Genomic DNA, 17,832 nt, shown 5'->3' with positions numbered 1-17,832 from the left:
GTTCATTTTCCTGAAATAAAAAAATCAAAAATATTTTAATTAATTGTATTAACAAATTTGATGTTTTCTTTTAAAGAGGAAATTGATATATGAACTTCATCATTATCATATTACATCCAAATTTCTAAGAACAGTTTAATTGTTTTTGGTATGTATAGTTCATAAAGATAAGAAACATGATACGAAGTTAGTTCATTTTCCTGAAGTAAAAAATCAAAAATATTTTAATTAATTGTATTAACAAATTTGATATTTTCTTTTAAAGAGGAAGTTGATATATGAATTTCATCATTATCATATTACCTTCAAATTTCTAAGAACAGTTTATTTGTTTTTGGTCTGCATAGTTTATAAAAATAAGAAACAAGGTACAAAGTTAGTTCATTTTTCTGAAGTAAGAAAATCAAAAATATTTTAATTAATTGTATCAACAAATTTCATGTTTTGTTTTAAAGACGAAATTGATATATGAAGTTTATCATTATCATATTACCTTCAAATTTCTAAGAACAGTTTGTTTTTGGTCTGCATAGTTCATAAAAATAAGAAACACTATACAAAATTAGTTCATGTCCTTAAAGTAAAAAAATCAGGAATATTTTAATTAATTGTATCAATAAATTTGATGTTTTCTTTTAAAGAGGAAATTGATATATGAACTTCATCATTAACATATTACCTCCAAATTTCTAAGAAGATTTTAATTGTTTTTGGCTGTATAGTTCATAAAAATAAGAAACATGATACAAAGTCTGTTCATTTCCCTGAAGTAAAAAAATCAAAAATATTTAAATTATTTGTATCAACAAATTTGATGTTTTCTTTTAAAGAGGAAATTGATATATGAACTTTATTTTTAACATATTATTTTCAAATTCTAACAATTTTTCATGCAGTATTGTCTTGATTATTTCACAAAAATGCACGAAAATCAATTGTTCTCCAAAATAAATAAATACAATTGTTAAAATTCGGGTTTGCGTGGCGGTAGACCTTATAAAACGTTGGAAGCGATTGATGGGAAGGATGCCGCCGCAACGGTACACACAATCTCGGTGGCGGCGGCGTCGTCAAAGGGAAACCCGCTACATGTCAAATTGTTCAGAAAACGACAGGTGTGACTGTCAAAGTTAATTTCATTTGTGAACGCTCTGCGGCCTCGGGATCCGCCTCATAATTCATCAGGTATAATTGCACAATTAGCCTAATTAACATCCTGAGGCTTTTCGACTACTGATGTTTCGCCCTTCCTATTTATACGTCTTCCATTCTACTTCCTTATCTGGGTCAGATGCATGCGAAAATACCGCCCTTATCGATGGAAATTCAATTAACACCCGCTAGTGGTGGGTGGGATTTTAAAACGGCCTCTGCGAAAAACGTCGACAAAACAAAGCGGAGCAATAAATAAGAAGACGAAGACAATTCAAACTGTCTTACCGGCTATAAAACATAAAACAAGAGGTCTAATGTGGCGGTCGGTGGGGGTGGCGAGGCCCGGGGGTCGGATTTAACTTGAGGCAGAGGCAAAGACGAAGTGAGTTGGCCTCATCTCAGCAACCCCTCATAGCGCCTGTAGCGCATAGCTGTTCTCTATGTATTTATTCATATCTACAAGGCAGATGATGATATAAATAGCACCGAAAGTCGCGTTTTCTATCTAAATCACGCCGGCATATTGCGATGTGTGGCGGCTCAAAACCCCGTCATAAATTAAACTAAAATTACTTTATATAATTTCTACTGCAAATATATGAGATTTTCTACACTGCAACCAGAATACTAATAAAATTATAATTTTGCGTGGTGCAGCCTCGCCGCCTCGCTGTGTGTTTTATTAAAGGAAGGTATTTGCTTTTCATTTTGCTGTCGTCCCGGGATTTATGTGGCTCCTTGGCCCCCGCATTTATTACCCGGTTAAACGATTTCTTTTTTTACAACACTTGTTAATAAAACTATCAAATCGTCATATAATTCAGTTTTCTGCGAGTCATCTATCACGTTGTCAGATAAATCCGTTCCTGAGAAACGTTAAAGCCGATAAAGATTATTCGGGAAGGTGGTCTGGCTCGGAAGTGTGTTAAAGCTGTTAGCTCCGTTCGCTTTTTACCGACACCCCGAGCTTTCGGGGGGTCGAACGGTCTTTTATCGCGGCCGACAAAATGGGGAGCGTATCGGGTCAGTTCCGGACGGAGCCGGATGATACACGTGATTTAGCCAATTTTTCTTAAGTAACTTGTAGCCTCTTCCACACGGACGTCCGGTGTGATAGATGAATAGTTCGCAGATAATGAACTGTAGGGGGCTGTTAATGCACAATCACGTTTTTTGTCTTTAATTAAAGTAATGTCTTATAATTCCACCAGGATTAATATTTTTATATTTGCCCAAAGACACGTTTTCGTCAGTCACATGTTCCAGATTGTTATTTTTATCAAAACAAATTCATGAAATTAAATTGAAAAGTTTTAATTCCATCAGCGGACACGTGATCGTTGTGCTTTTGTGTGAAGGACGTCGTTTTTAATTAAATACGTGTGTACAATTAAGAATTACAGTCGGTTTTATTCATAACGAAAAAGGGGGCCCCGATAAAAACGCAAAGAATAAAATATTCAGAACCGATGTTAATACAATTTAATTAATAAAAACACGGCGGGGGCGCACGTTCGGTCGGTTAGCGGGCAAATTGATGGACACGAAATAAAGAAATACGGCCGGAATTTCTCCGCCGGTCGACAAAGGCTCGTTTCGGGCTGACAGGCATTTTTACAAATGATTCCGCTTTAGTTCCCCGACACACTCGCATTTACCCACACACACTCGCTGCGGCATTGAATATTCTATGGAATTGGCGGTGTTGAGCCGCCCTTTTGCACAGCCACAGGTGGCACGGCATAGATAGGATTTTTCAGGAGCTTCTTTTCAGCGGCCCACCCCTTCGAGCTACTTCACATTCAGTGAGTGGTGTTGAAAATTTCACTGCGTTTTCACACGCACATTTTGCATTCACAACGCACAATTAAGAGGTGGAAAGGTTAGGTAAACCGCCGAAAGAATAATATGAAGTTAAATAAAGAGTAAACGGGGATAATTTCGTTGTGTGTCGGTTTAATTGCATTAACTTTTAATTGTCGGTTTTAAAATCTTTAAATATTTATTTAGGGGGAACTCCACTCACTTTGTCGAGGTGTTGTGTGACTTGATGACACGGTAATTTATCATTTTTTTGACTTTGTTTGCCTTTCTCGTTGTTTCGTCATTAAACTTTTTAATAGACATATCAAAGGCAGCTACGACTCGATTATTTTAGCACATTATTATGTCAAACAACAAAATGTTGAGAATTATTATCGAGAAGACCAGTATGATATCTAGACGTTGGCCTTGTCGTCGACCTACGGCCGTTCAGTTTATAAACAGGTTCCACAATGAACAGTCTTACTTTAGTGCTGCTCACTGCATTTATTGTTCTTTGTGCTGCTAAATATCGGGGGTTTGAACTCCACGAGTGCCAAGTTAAGGGATACACGGTTAAAAATTGCCAACGCATTGTTTCAAACCAGAAACATTATGTGATACCTTCGAACAAGAAGTTTTTGGAGCAATCCAGTCTTGCTGGATTAACGAAATTAGTGGATGTCATTGGTACCCCTGGGGATTTGGAAGAAATTGAACCGGGCACCTTTTCAAATATACCGAAATTGAAACGGTTGTGGCTAGGAGGAAATCAACTCGAAGATATCTCTTATGGTGTGTTCAACGACCTTCCAATTTACTACATCTATTTGTCAGCCAATAAAATTAAAAGCATCGAAGACGAAGCATTTGGAGGCTTGGATAACTTGGAAGAAGTTTATTTGGACAAAAATTTACTGGAGAGTTTTAAACCCACCTGGTTTACCACAGGCAGGTCCAGTCCTATAAGGGTGTTAAATGTGCACCACAACAAAATTACACGTCTGGACAGAGGATCGTTTTATAACTTCCCTGATTTGGAGCACTTGGACTTCAGCTTCAACGAAATTAGTTACGTTTCAGCCGACATCTTTAACAAACCAGTTAAGTTGATAGATTTCGATTTGTCTTTCAATAAATTGAAAACTTTGAGCCCAGCAACGTTCAATCGTGTCAATAACATCGACAGACTCTGTATTTCTTTCAATTTCCTAAGACATTTGGAAATTGACCAGCTCAAAAAGATGCACATTGGACACATCAGTCTTCATCCGAATCAGTGGATGTGCTCGTGCTTGAAAGACGTCGAATTGAAGCTTCATAAGAAATTGATTGAAAATACTTCTCCAGAAAATTTGCTGCAAACCAAACGTTACTCATCAAAATATCAATCACCTATGGATGTTTCTACTATATTTTCAAACATACCGATTTGTTATGAATCTTGGAAAAAGTGCGTTAGTGTGGGTGACAACTTTCAAGACGACAAACATTTTAAAGAATTGTTGGAGAAGAAGTACGATGAATTTAATGTTAAATGTGTGCAAAACAATGATTGTGGTAAGGGAATGTGCAAATCAAATTATTGTTGGTACCCTATTAGAAAGGCTGTGGTCTTTTCAAACGACGTGTACAGATTTGAGTGGTACTCTAACATTAACAGAACCAAAAGTTGTTATGGAAAATCAGGATGTAAATAAAAGTCTTTCCTAACTGTTTGTATTAATTTAGCCGTTCCAAACTGTCAGTTTAAAGGTAAGTAGTATTTAATAGTTTTCCAATTTAGTAAAAATGGTTAAAGACAACGAAATCAAAGGGGTTGTATCCGGAACATGCATAAATAATCCAATACAGGATTACCGGGGCATTAAACTATTAAACAGTGCTGCACGGATAATTCGGGGTGCCTCACACACAAATTGAGCCAATTCCACCCATACACAATCAATCAAATCTTTCGGTAATCAGGTGCAGGGAATCTGTCATTTCGGTTTGCGGGATAACGCCCGTCGAATTCCCGGGACGCGTTTCGCGGTAATGAGTGTATTAATGTGGCCCACAGGCACACGGTAATTTCTTGCCGAAACTTTCCTTAATTTATGCGTGAGATATTTCACGGTTTCGGCAGACCAACGGCTTTCTCCGGTCCGTGTCGAACTTAAGGGCCTTATTGAGATTTACAAGACGACAAGGATATAATGGACCCGGACACGTGTACATTAAATTATCCTAATTAATTTCAAAGCCCCGGAATAATGAATTATTACGCGCAATTATTCATTGATTGTTTCAAACTGTTTCTACATTTATTAATGTTAATTTCGGCTTGACCGAATAAATTTGCTCTCGGTAAATGCATCAGTCAAATTAACATAAGTTTTTAAAGTCAATGTACTATTTTATTTATTGACCTTGATAAAAAATTGTTTTTGTTTTATCTGCATATGTAAACAATTCGTTAATATATTTGTGAATTTCTCGATATAAACAAGTTTTTATTTTTTTTTTTTAATTCTTTAATGATTATTAATATATTTTATAATAACATTAATTGATAATTGCCAAATTTTTAAAATTAAATTATTATTATCACTATTATTTAAAATTTTTAACATACATTAAATTTCGTTTAAACATTTAAAAGAATTATTATCGTTATTATTTAAATTTTTTAAAAATTTATCCTATTTAAAAATGTTTTTAAATATATTAATTTATTTAAGTAATTTTGAAATTTATAATTATTTTTGTATTGATGAAAAATAACCTTCATTACAGATTCGTAAAAATCAGTATTTAAATATTATAAACGTTGAACGTTCTAAAAAAATAACAAATCTATTATTGAAATTTTACAAAATATATCTTATTTAAATTTACCTTTAAATATCTAAGAAATTCAATCAATTATTTTTTGTATTTTAAATATTATTTGTACAGGTAAAATAATAATTCTTATTTAATTGCTTTTAAATATTTTAAAATATTGAATATTATTATAATTTAAATTTTATAAAATATATTTTATTTAAAATCTTAAATCACTATTAAATATATATATTTTTAAAATTACCTTAACTTAAGAATATAATTAATTTATTTTGATTTTATAAACAACACTATTTTTTATACAGATGAAGTAGTATGCATTAGAATTTCGTAAAAGACCACTAATATTATTTATTTAAATATATTTTATTTAAAATTGTCTTTAAACATTTAAAAAAATTGAACGTTATTAAAATTTAAATATCTTAAAAAATATTTTAATTAATTTTGGACGGTTTAGAAGTATTTTTTATAGTAAAATAATAACCATTGAAATTGAAAAAAAATCAATATTATTTAAATATTATACATTTTATTTAAAATTGCCTTAAATATTAAAAAAAGAATAAATTTATTATTTAAATATTACAAAATACATTTTATTTAACATAACCTTTAAAAATCTTAAAAATTTAATTAATTAAATAATTTTGAACATTTTATAAGCATTTTAAGAAACTCTTGCATTTCTTAAGAGATCAATATCATTAAATTAAAATTGCCTTAAACATTTAAGAAAAGAACAAATTTTTTACTTAAATATTGCAAAATATATCATATTTAAAATTGGCTTTAAATATATTAAATAGCAAATTAATCAGTTAATTAATTTTGCAAGTTTTATAAGCATTTAAGTAATTTTTATTCAAGTGAAATAATACTTTTCATTAGAATTTCATAAGAGATCAATAATATTAAATTTTATAAAATATATTTTATTTAAAATTGCCTTAAAATATTAAAAAAAATTGAACATTATTAATTTCACAAAATACAATATATTTTAGTTAAAATGACCTTTAAATATTGCCCAAGAATTTAATTAGTATAGACGAAATAATTTCTATTTCTTAAAAAATCACTAATATTTAATTTTTATAAAGTATAATATATCGTACTTTTAATTTTAAATATCTTAATAATTTAATTAATTAATTTTGAATATTTTATAATTAAGTATTTTTGTACAGATGAAATAATGACAATAAAATTTATTTTATAAAATAAATTTTATTAAAAAATTGCCTCTAAACATTATAATTTATTTATTGTTATGTAAATTTTACAAAAATATATTACTTTTTTGGACTATTTTCTTCCCATAATAATTTCTTTAAAAAATTATTTAATCATATATTATACTTAAAATTAATTTCAGAGGTTTTATGAAAGTTTTTTTTTTAACTTTATGTATTTTTTATATAGGTGAAATAATAACTTCCATTAGAGCTTAGATAAAAATAGTTTATACTTTTAGTTTTTTGTAAAAGTGTTATTGGTTCGATTGAAGGATATAACTTTTATTTCAGTTTTTCCCTAGGCTCCAATTCTTATTGGTTGTTTCGAAGAGAGCGTGAAAAACATCTTTTTTATGTATACAAAATAGAACGATAACAATAAAACTAATCACTTTGAACAATTAACGGGACGTAATTGTAAAAGTCCGATCCATAAGAAGTGTTCCTTTATAGTAGTGTAATGGCGAATTATCGTCGTTAAGATTTAGTGTTATCGTCGCGTAAAACCCATCGAATTAAAGTGTCGACATGACGAAAAGATGAGCCACTACAATAAAAATTAATTGCTCTAACGACGAAATTAGTTAGCCATAACTGCGGCATCACAATTACAATAGTGTAGCCCTGACGGGAGCCGGGCCGTAAAACCATGAAACTCACCCGCCCGCAAAAAAATCCACCATAAAGATAACTATAAAACGTAATAAAACCGAAATCCGAAAGCGAGAGAATTTCGGCTGAACTCAATTAATCAATAAAACAGTAAAACGCTCCCCCGTCGCAGTTAAGAGTGTAGTAGTGAGGGGGTGGGATGGGGTTAAAGGAGGTGGTGGAGGCGGGGGTCGCGGGAACGGAACGGAGGGGACCTGAAATGTGCTGTGGTTTCGAGACGCTGGCCTAGGAGAGAAGCAGCCAGCGCACGCGGGTTGTGGTCGCCGAGGAATCTCCCGCTATTATATTGAACACTGCCAAGCTTATACTCCCGTACTATATACACTTCTTGTGCCCCCTCAACGATGCCCATGCCGCCGACTCGCCGACTCGCCGACTCGTTCAGCATGTTGCCCGCCGACTCCTACCCTGATTCCTCCGCTTGCATCCCAACGGTCAGTGGCGTATGAACCGCCACCCACCCCACACACACACACATAATCTGCATTTAATTGAAATCACATCTGCAGTAGCGCACCTCTTAGCTTTTACGTGCGACCAGATTTCCAGACGGGGTCCGACTGAATGCTTATCGTTAGGGGTAACCGACTAACTTTTGTTAATAATCGGATACTAATTTCTCTGTGAATAGTCGCCGAATGCATCAATCATTGTACATAATTAATACATATGTACGTGCATTAATTTAACTTAAACTTATTACTACAATGTGCTCAGTGAACATAAACGATGATCCATTTATGATGGAAATATCTAAGTAACATTTTTATTTTTAATTCAATTTTCTCAAGGGAGAAGCAACAAAATACACAAAATTGTTCCCTCTATTATTACTTCTGATAAAATATTTTATAATTAAAAAATTGGAAAACAAATTTTATAAGACTATGAAATAATTAAAATTGCATTCGTAAAACAAAATTTTTAATGTTAAAAGCTCTCAATTGTATTAAATCTTTTGAAAATACTTTTTTATCAAAAAAAAAAAAACATAATTATATTCAGAGTTTGAATAAAAACAAAATTTAGTTACTTTGAAGGTTACAGGGTTGTTAGACAGTTGATCGTCAGAATCACATAATTATCAACAATTCTAATAAAAAACAATTTTGAGGTTGTCATAAATCAAAATTTTAAAGTTGAAAGCTCTTAGCGAAAACAAAACTTTTGAGGAAACTTATGAACAATTTTAATAATTTTCTAATTGTACTTAATTTTTATTTCTACTAAGAATCATTATTGTATTCAGTCAGATTTTAAACAAAACTCAAATTTTGTCAGCTGTAGATTACAGGATTGTTAATTAACTAATTGTCAAAATCATATAATTATCAACAAATCAAAATTTTGTCAGTTTGAATGTTGCAGGTTTATTACACAATTAATTGTCGGAATCATATAATTATCGATAATTATTATATAAAAATAATGGTTTTCATAAGACAACATTTTAAAGTTGGAAAATCTCAGTGGTAACAAAACTTTTAAGGATCTGAATTAAAAATTTTAATAATTTTCTAATAGTACTAATTTATTTTTCTACCAAAAAAACATATTTAATTACAGTTTGAATAAAAACAATATTTAATTTGTTGGAAGGTAACAGTAGTAGTTTTGTTAAATAATTAAATGTCAAAATCATATAATTATCACAATTTTAATAAAAAATAATATTGAGATTGTGATAAAACAAAATTTTAAAATTGAAAGCTTTCAGCTGTTTCAAAATTTTTGGGGATACTGATCACTTTAAATGTTACAGGGTTGTTAGACAATTAATTGTCAGAATCATATAATTATTAACAATTATAATAAAAAACAATTTTGAAGTTGTCATAAATAAAAATTTTAAAGTTGAAAGCTCTTAGCGGATCCAAAACTTTTGAGAAAACTTGTTAAAAATTTCAATAATTTTTTAATTGTACTTAATTTATATTTCTATTAAGAAAGATTATTGTAATCAATTAGTGTCTGAATAAAACCAAAACTTTGTCAGTTTGAATGTTTCAAGTATATTAAACTAGTTTAGTTTATTGTCAAAAAAATTATCATCGATAATTATAATAAAAAGAAGTTATGGTTGTCCTGAAACAACATTTTAAAGTTGGAAACTAATCATATAATTATCAACAATTTTAATAAAAAATAATATTGAGTTCGTTATAAAAATTTTAAAATTGAAAACTCTCAACGGTATCGAAACTTTTGAGGATATTAATTAAAAATTTTAATAATTTTCTAATTGTCCTTGTTTTCTACCAAAAAAAACATATTTAATTAGAGTTTGTATAAAAACAAAATTTAATCTGTTTGATGGTTATAGTACTGTTAAATAATTAATTGTCAGAATCATATAATTATCAACAATTTTAATAAAAAATATTATTAAAATTGTCATAAAACAAAATTTTAAAATTGAAAGTTCTCAGCGGTAACTTTTGAGGAATCTTATTATAAATTTTAATAATTTTTTAATTGTATTTAATTTTAATTTCTATAAAAAACATCATTGTATTTAATTAGAGTTAGAATTTTGTCTATGAGGAGATTACAGGATTGTTAAATAATCAATTGTTAGAATTATATAATTGACATAGGTTGACATAAAACAAAATTTTAAAGTCAAAAGCTTTCAACTGTATAAAAGTTTTTGAGGAAATTGAAATTTTACTTAATTTTTATTTCTACAAAAAAAATATATATTATAATATATACATTTTACACACTTTCTATTTTCCATTATAACTATTATCTAACTAAATCTCTAAAATAATATCTAGGACGAAAATGACATAAATCACTTAATGATACACACATCTGTTTAATATCTTGAATGACTCGAGTTTAGTAAAAACCCCTGAAAATGGGCCGAAGTAAATATATCGTTTGACAATTACCTAGCTTCCATTAACAAAACCACCTTCGACGCGACCGAAAACAATAAAACCTCGCACCGAAAATCGCTATAAAACACATTAACGAGCAATTTACCTCGTCCTGGCAACAAGGACGCGACACCCTTACAACAGGCCCACAATACCTAATGAGGCATTAGTTAATATACCTTAAAATAGGTGAGACATTAGGCAACAAGTAAATCGTGGAGACAAGGCACGTGGGATTCACCAGGAAAACGTGGAAGACGGGCGCCAATTCTGACAGTGGAAGGCAATAATGGCACAGGTGGAGTGGATCCACGCCGGCAGGTTTGAGTGAAAGATTTATTGCGATAACACACCAGGAATTGGAGCAATCTCTGTCGTTCGCTGACTGATGCGGTTTCAACGCATTCGTCACGTCCCCGTTAATTTTCCCACTGAAACGCGGTGAATTTAAACTTCCCTAATAAAAACTGTTAACCATAAATAATTAGAAAACATTTCGCATGTAACCGAGGGAATATGACGCGTGGTAACTTCAGACAACATTAATTGGAAACTAATGATATCAAACGTTGTCGTACAAGGTAAAACCAACACGGGAATTCTCGAAATGCCTCACGGAATACACAAGACATTCTTTCCGTAAATTTTAATTTCCTAACCGAAACCGTTATTAAACAAATTTTCAACTTTAATAAAAACGCGTGCTTCAAAGGAGATGCCGGGCCGTGATTAGATACAATAAAGGTACGGTTTCGCATACGGGAAAGTCGGGCCGATACGATGATGATGGGAAGAGTCGACGAGTATGAAGAATTTGATAAAATTAATTTTCCTCCATGCGGTATGTGTAGTTCAGGCGAATGTACGTGCGAATGCTTGGAATGAACGACCTGAAATGGGGATGAGGAATCCGGAGTGAAGGGCTCGTCTACAAACAATATTTGTTGCCCTTAATGTATTTGCTAATTTTCCTCCTTGTACGGCGATTACTACCTCAACACGTTTATTTATAGGAAATTTTACGAGCAATTTTTCGATGGCATAACGTGCTTGCAACGCGACGTGTGACATTAATTTGGCCGCATTGTTATAAATTCCATCTAATTAAACCTGTCTGGCATATGCAGTGGCGCCGTCGGGGATTTTAATATGTGAAATCCAAGAAATGCACATATATTTTATATTGTTAGACAAAGCCCGGCTACGCTAGTTACAATGGCGAAAATTAAAGAGCTGACTGGTGAGAATAGCTCAAAAACGGGGCCGCCCTTCTCTCCTCCTGTTATAGAACTTTGCGGTTGCCGTTAATTCTGCCCGACTGCGTTGTTAGTTAAGTTCAGATGAAAGCAAACCTCGAAAGCCACAACATTTTCAGAATTACCTTTTAAAAATTATCTACCTCCGGTCTCTCTGATATCTGTGCCGCCGCTCCGTTCCCAGCATGTGTTTAATGTTGGATCTAATCTTGAATGTTTCTTAGACACTCTGATTAACGGTCAATTCTAATCCGTTTTGTTACAATAAATGTAAACAGATGCAATAAAATAATATAAAATGAGCCATGCAAACAAGAAAATAATACTTCCAATTTTTAAGCGGAAAATAAGAAACTCTGCTGCTCAACGACAATAAAATATATATTTTTAAGAATAATATATAATTAGGTCTACCTTTAATGCTTTTTCAATTTCTTCCATTTTTAAAGAAAAAGAGCAGTCATCAACAACATTAAAGAATTAATTTTCCTTTCAAATATTTGTTATACGAGTACCTAACAATTTTTTTCAAGAATCTTAAACTGAATATAAAATGAGCAATAATTTCAAGAGAATAATGGTTCAATTTTTTTAACAGAATATATTTTTAAAGAACTAAGTCAGCACATCAGATAACATGTTTTTACTTTTCAGCAACTGAGATATTTTCGTGGAAAAAGAATAGAAACAATGAGGAACAAATTTTTTCTAGAAACTTCGTTTGTCATAAAATAAACAATAATTTCTAGAAAGCACATATTTTTGAATAAGAGAAGTTAACATAAATAACAAAGAATATTTCTTTAAAATATTCAATGCAGCATAGACGGAGTTATATATTCAAGAAATAATGCTTCACCACTTATTCCAAATAATATGTTTTTTGAGGAATAAGAGAAATCAGTAATAACAAAATGAATATTTTTTTTATAATTTTCAATATAAGCAATATTTTCATGAATGTTTTCACTTTTTCAGCTTTTCATAGAAAAAGAATAATTAGGTACTACATAACAAAGAACTAATTTTTCCTGGAATGTTCAATTTAACATAAAATGAACAATAATTTCTATAAAATATATAATTTTAAAGACAAAGGATAGTTAGTATAAACAACAAAGAATACTTTTTTATAATATTCTATACACTAAAGAAGGTCTTATATATTCCACTTCTTCTAAATATTTTGTTTTTAAGGAATAAGAAAAGTCAACAACAAGAAAATTAATATATTTTTTTTTTAAATCTTCAACATAATTTTTTTTACTCTTTTTGAGTAATATTTTAGCAAAAATAATGTTTTGACATTTTAGTAACAGATATATTTTTATAAAAGAAAAATAGTTAGAAACAACAAAAAACAAAATTGATGATGATACAAAATGAACAGTAATTTCAAAAAAGCATTGCTTTCATTTTTCCAGCACGGAATATGTAACATAATGTGAACTTTTTTAGACTATACAATGAGCTATAAATTCATTCAAGAAAGCAATGACTCCATTACTTTAATAAATAATTTTATTATTATTATTATTTTTATTAGTAGTATTTTTAAAGAAGAAAAATTATTAGTCTCAACAACAAAGAATATTTTTGGAATATTCAGTTGAGTGAGCTTTCAGGAAAGCAATACTTCTATTTTTTCATTAAAGCCTGTATTTTTAAAGAGGTAGTAACAAGAGAGGATGGCAATTTTTTATGGCGATGAATTAAAGGGTGTATGGAATGGTTGGTTGGAGCAAAATTGTTATTAGTATTTTTAAAGAAGGAAAATAATTAGTCTCAACAACAAAGAATATTTTTAGAATATTCAGTTGAGTGAGCTTTCAGCAAAGCAATACTTCTATTTCTTCATTAAAGCATCTATTTTTAAAGAGTTAGTAACAAGAGAGGATGGCAATTTTTTATGGCGATGAATTAAGGGGTGTATGGAATGGTTGGTTGGAGCAAAATTATTATTAGTATTTTTAAAGAAGGAAAATAATTAGTCTCAACAACAAAGAATATTTTTAGAATATTCACTCGAGTGAGCTTCCAGGAAAGCAATTCCATTTCTTCATTAAAGCATATATTTTTAAAGAGGTAGTAACAAGAGAGTATGGCAATTTTTTATAGCGATGAATTAAGGGGTGAATGGAATGATTGGTTGGAGCAAATTTTGTTACTAGTATTTTTAAAGAAGGAAAATAATTAGTCTCAACAACAAAGAATATTTTTAGAATATTCAGTTGAGTAAGCTTTCAGCAAAGCAATACTTCTATTTCTTCATTAAAGCATCTATTTTTAAAGAGGTAGTAATAAGAGAGGGTGGCATTTTTTTATAGCGATGAATTAAGGGGTGTATGGAATGGTTGGTTGGAGCAAAATTATTATTAGTATTTTTAAAGAAGGAAAATAATTAGTCTCAACAACAAAGAATATTTTTAGAATATTCACTCGAGTGAGCTTCCAGGAAAGCAATTCCATTTCTTCATTAAAACATATATTTTTAAAGAGGTAGTAACAAGAGAGGATGGTAATTTCTTATAGCGATGAATTAAGGGGTGTATGCAATGATTGGGTGAAACAAAATTGTTATTAGTATTTTTAAAGAAGAAAAATAATTAGTCTCAACAACAAAGAATTGTTTTAGAATATTCAGTTGAGTGAGTTTCCAGGAAAGCAATACTACTATTTCTTCATTAAAACATGTATTTTTAAAGAGGTAGTAACAAGAGAGCATGGTAATTTTTTATAGTGATGAATTAGGAGGTGTATGGAATGGTTGGTTGGAGCAACACAATTATTAGTAATTTTAAAGAAGGAAAATAATTAGTCTCAACAACAAAGAATATTTTTAGAATTTTCAATTGAGTGAGCTTTCAGGAAAGCAATACTTCTATTTCTTCATTAAAGCATATATTTTTAAAGAGGTAGTAACAAGAGAGGATGGCAATTTTTTATAGTCGATGAATTAAGGAGTGCATGGAATGGTTGGTTGGAGCAAAATTGGAATGTGATTGTGAACAGGGGTTGCCGTTAATTGTGTAGATTGGTGTGAATATTGTGCAGTATTTTTGGGCAATAATCGATAATTGAAAATAGAGCATTAATCTGCGGTCGCGTAGTGAGGATGCGGAAGGCAGCTTATGGGTGGAAGCTAGTTAATTACAAATAACTCGATTTAGGCGAATGGGTTAAATGTGCGCGGTTAATCTATTGAAATTAGTAAGCAGCGTACCTCAGTAAACGTTGACTTAGCTTCGCCGGCGTTAATAATGAGCCTACAGTGGAATCGTTGCTCGTTGCTCCTAGTAAATGTAGTGAGCCGGTAAATGGCCTGTGAGGAGTGAGTGCAGGCGACCTAAGACGCGGCTGAACCGGGGGGGTCAAGTCGTCCCCCTTCGCGGCCCCGAGCTACAATTAGATATCTTTGTGCCATAATTCACGGGTAATCTCTGCCGGCCTCCGAGCGCTCATCTGCAACTCGCTACTCCGCCGTCGCCTTCCTCTATTCCCCCGGCCCGATACCCACGAACCCCTAGGACCCACGCAGGAGATCGCACTTTTTTTTAACTCGGCTCCGAACCGCTCCTTAATATTGTACACCCCAATCTCTGGTCCCTCGCTGATCTTTTCACAATATGACCTGCAAGAAATTAATTTTCAACTGGATACAATATTTGTTTTAAACGGTTAGTTCTGTGTAGTATCCCAAATACGAAATGTCTTAATCCATCATAGTTTTTATCGCCAACAAAAACGGACAAAGTTAATCTAAAAACACAGAAATAAATTTGGCCTCGCTAATTAAACTCCACTAAACAGGAAGCACGAGATTAGAAATTGCCAAGAATTTTCGTGAAATATTTTTAATTTTCCTGCAATCTCGCCTCTCAGCCTCCCAGCGTTCTGGTTATGACTCCCCGCCGTTCTCGTAAACAAAAACTCCACGCGACACTTGGGGGGCCAACTTTTTAAACTTTCAAACCGGCACATCGGGAGGAAAGTTGAGATACACGTTGCACACACACCGCCACTAATTTAATCATTAAATACTCGTTCAGACAACATTACGTAAAAAAATATATATGAATAGGCTTTTCAGGGGGTGCTTATTTGAATTTCATGAACGCGCCATGTTTATCGTGCAATTACATCCGCACAACCCCCCCAGCAGAAAATATAAATCCGGTCGGCAGTCGCGTCTCACCTGAACATAAATACGAACTAAATTATGCCGCCATAAATCCGACCACGTGTTCACGATAATTTGTGGCTCCAATATTTCAGAAAAATTCACAGTACCGTGAGTTATGCACCAACTTTATATTTACGATATTAATTTCCTTGCGGGCTTCCTTTCGCGCGAGTCATCATCGGCGGTTCAATTCTTCTCGGTCGCACCGTTTTCCCCGCTTTATCTACCCTCCTTTTCCGAATTGTAATTTACCTTTATCAGTCAGCTAGAAAAGTTGCTTTTTATTGTCGCACAAAAACAATCTGCGACAAAATCTCGACGTCAGACCGTGTTTAGTAAATTTAATTTTTGGAGAAGAATTGGTTTATTTTGAAGAAACCTCCACTTCAATCTTCCATTATGTTTTCCAAAGTTATAAAATTCGTCCATTAAATATCTGGATTTATTGTACTATGTGTGCTTTTTAAGGGATTTAAGTACATACTGTAATGGCCATAATCTTAGCAACTTATTAAAATATTTTAATATATATTAAAAATATGAGCTGTACCTCTTGAATTGTTTATTGTTTCTTTCTTTTATTGTTGTGTTTACTATGCAACTGGTCTCATCTCTTTTTATTCTTCAAAAAATTGCCTACTTTTTTATTTTTCAATGGACAAGATTTAATAAGTTATAAGTTAGACAAAATTACAGAAAAAGATTGTTACACTTACGGTGAAATATGAAGGCTATTCAATTATGCAGAGATATATTGAATCGCAAATTGTTTCTACATATTGAAAAATCTGTTCTAACATGAAAAAGATGCCAAACACAAATTATGACCGATTTGTTAAAAGATCAATAGATTTTTTTTCTTGCTAGTTTCTCCAGAAAATTTGAAGAATTACAGATATTCAAGAAGATTGAAGGGATACAGAATTTAAGTCGCGGAGGTGGACAAAAATTATAAAACAAAAAGGGAAGAAAAATCCTTTTCAAAATTTAAATTGCATATTTATATTTAGCTTAATTCAGAAAAATATATATCAAATATCAAACAAAATTATAGCGCCCTCCTCTTTGTTTAAATACAATTTGTTTTTGTTCCATTAAATAATAAATTATGTTATTTATTGACGAAATATGTTACGTTAATGATGACTTAAAAAAATCCCAGAATATTATAACAATTTTTATAGTGACAAAATAAGGGCGACTATTCATAAAAATTAAAAAAAAAATGAATAAATCCAACGTAAATGTAACATCCTCATATTTTTTGACATAGACGAGATTTGATTGGAAATTATTCTATATATATATATATATATATATATATATATATATATATATATATATATATATATATATATATATATATATCTATATTGTTCCAAACATTTTTGATTTGTTCAAACAAATTTGGTCTAATCTTCTTATCCATAGTCTCCCACAAGTGTTCTATTGGATTAAGATCGGGAGATTGAGGTGGCCACTTAATGGCATTTCACGTTCACAATGGAGTATCATGACATCTTCTAATAGGTTATAATTAAATATTTTATAGTTTAAACATTTTATTTAATATTTAAGCTAGTTGCTTTAATTTTACCCGATACTGTACGTAATATTTTACAAAATAATAATATTACTGAAATAGATTACATTAAACAAAAGAGCTGTAATTAAACATTTAATATTTTAAAAAGTAGCTATAATAATGGTCACTACTATACATCCTAAAACTACTTCGTTATCATCAAATAATTTTTTATTTGAGAGGTTTATTTTTTATTAATCTATTTATTACTTTTTAATAACAATTA

At 31.2% G+C, this 17,832-nt stretch overlaps 2 protein-coding genes across 2 annotated transcripts in view; both read left to right on the top strand.

Moving 5' to 3' along the window:
* The window catches only part of LOC109601283 (myelin transcription factor 1), a 272,891-nt gene that overhangs the window by 149,810 nt on the left and 105,249 nt on the right, over window positions 1-17,832 (top strand). The gene's annotated exons all lie outside the window — the stretch shown is intronic.
* Window positions 3,398-4,671, top strand: LOC126265723 (chaoptin-like). The gene has a single exon (XM_049968129.1). The coding sequence runs from the start codon at window positions 3,432-3,434 to the stop codon at window positions 4,656-4,658; it is 1,227 nt and encodes a 408-aa protein (XP_049824086.1). The 5' UTR covers window positions 3,398-3,431; the 3' UTR covers window positions 4,659-4,671.

The sequence above is a fragment of the Aethina tumida genome, chromosome 5 (assembly GCF_024364675.1).
Source record: "Aethina tumida isolate Nest 87 chromosome 5, icAetTumi1.1, whole genome shotgun sequence".
In the NCBI taxonomy this organism is placed as follows: Eukaryota; Metazoa; Arthropoda; class Insecta; order Coleoptera; family Nitidulidae; genus Aethina; species Aethina tumida.
This window is presented reverse-complemented; position numbering and strand designations above follow the sequence as displayed.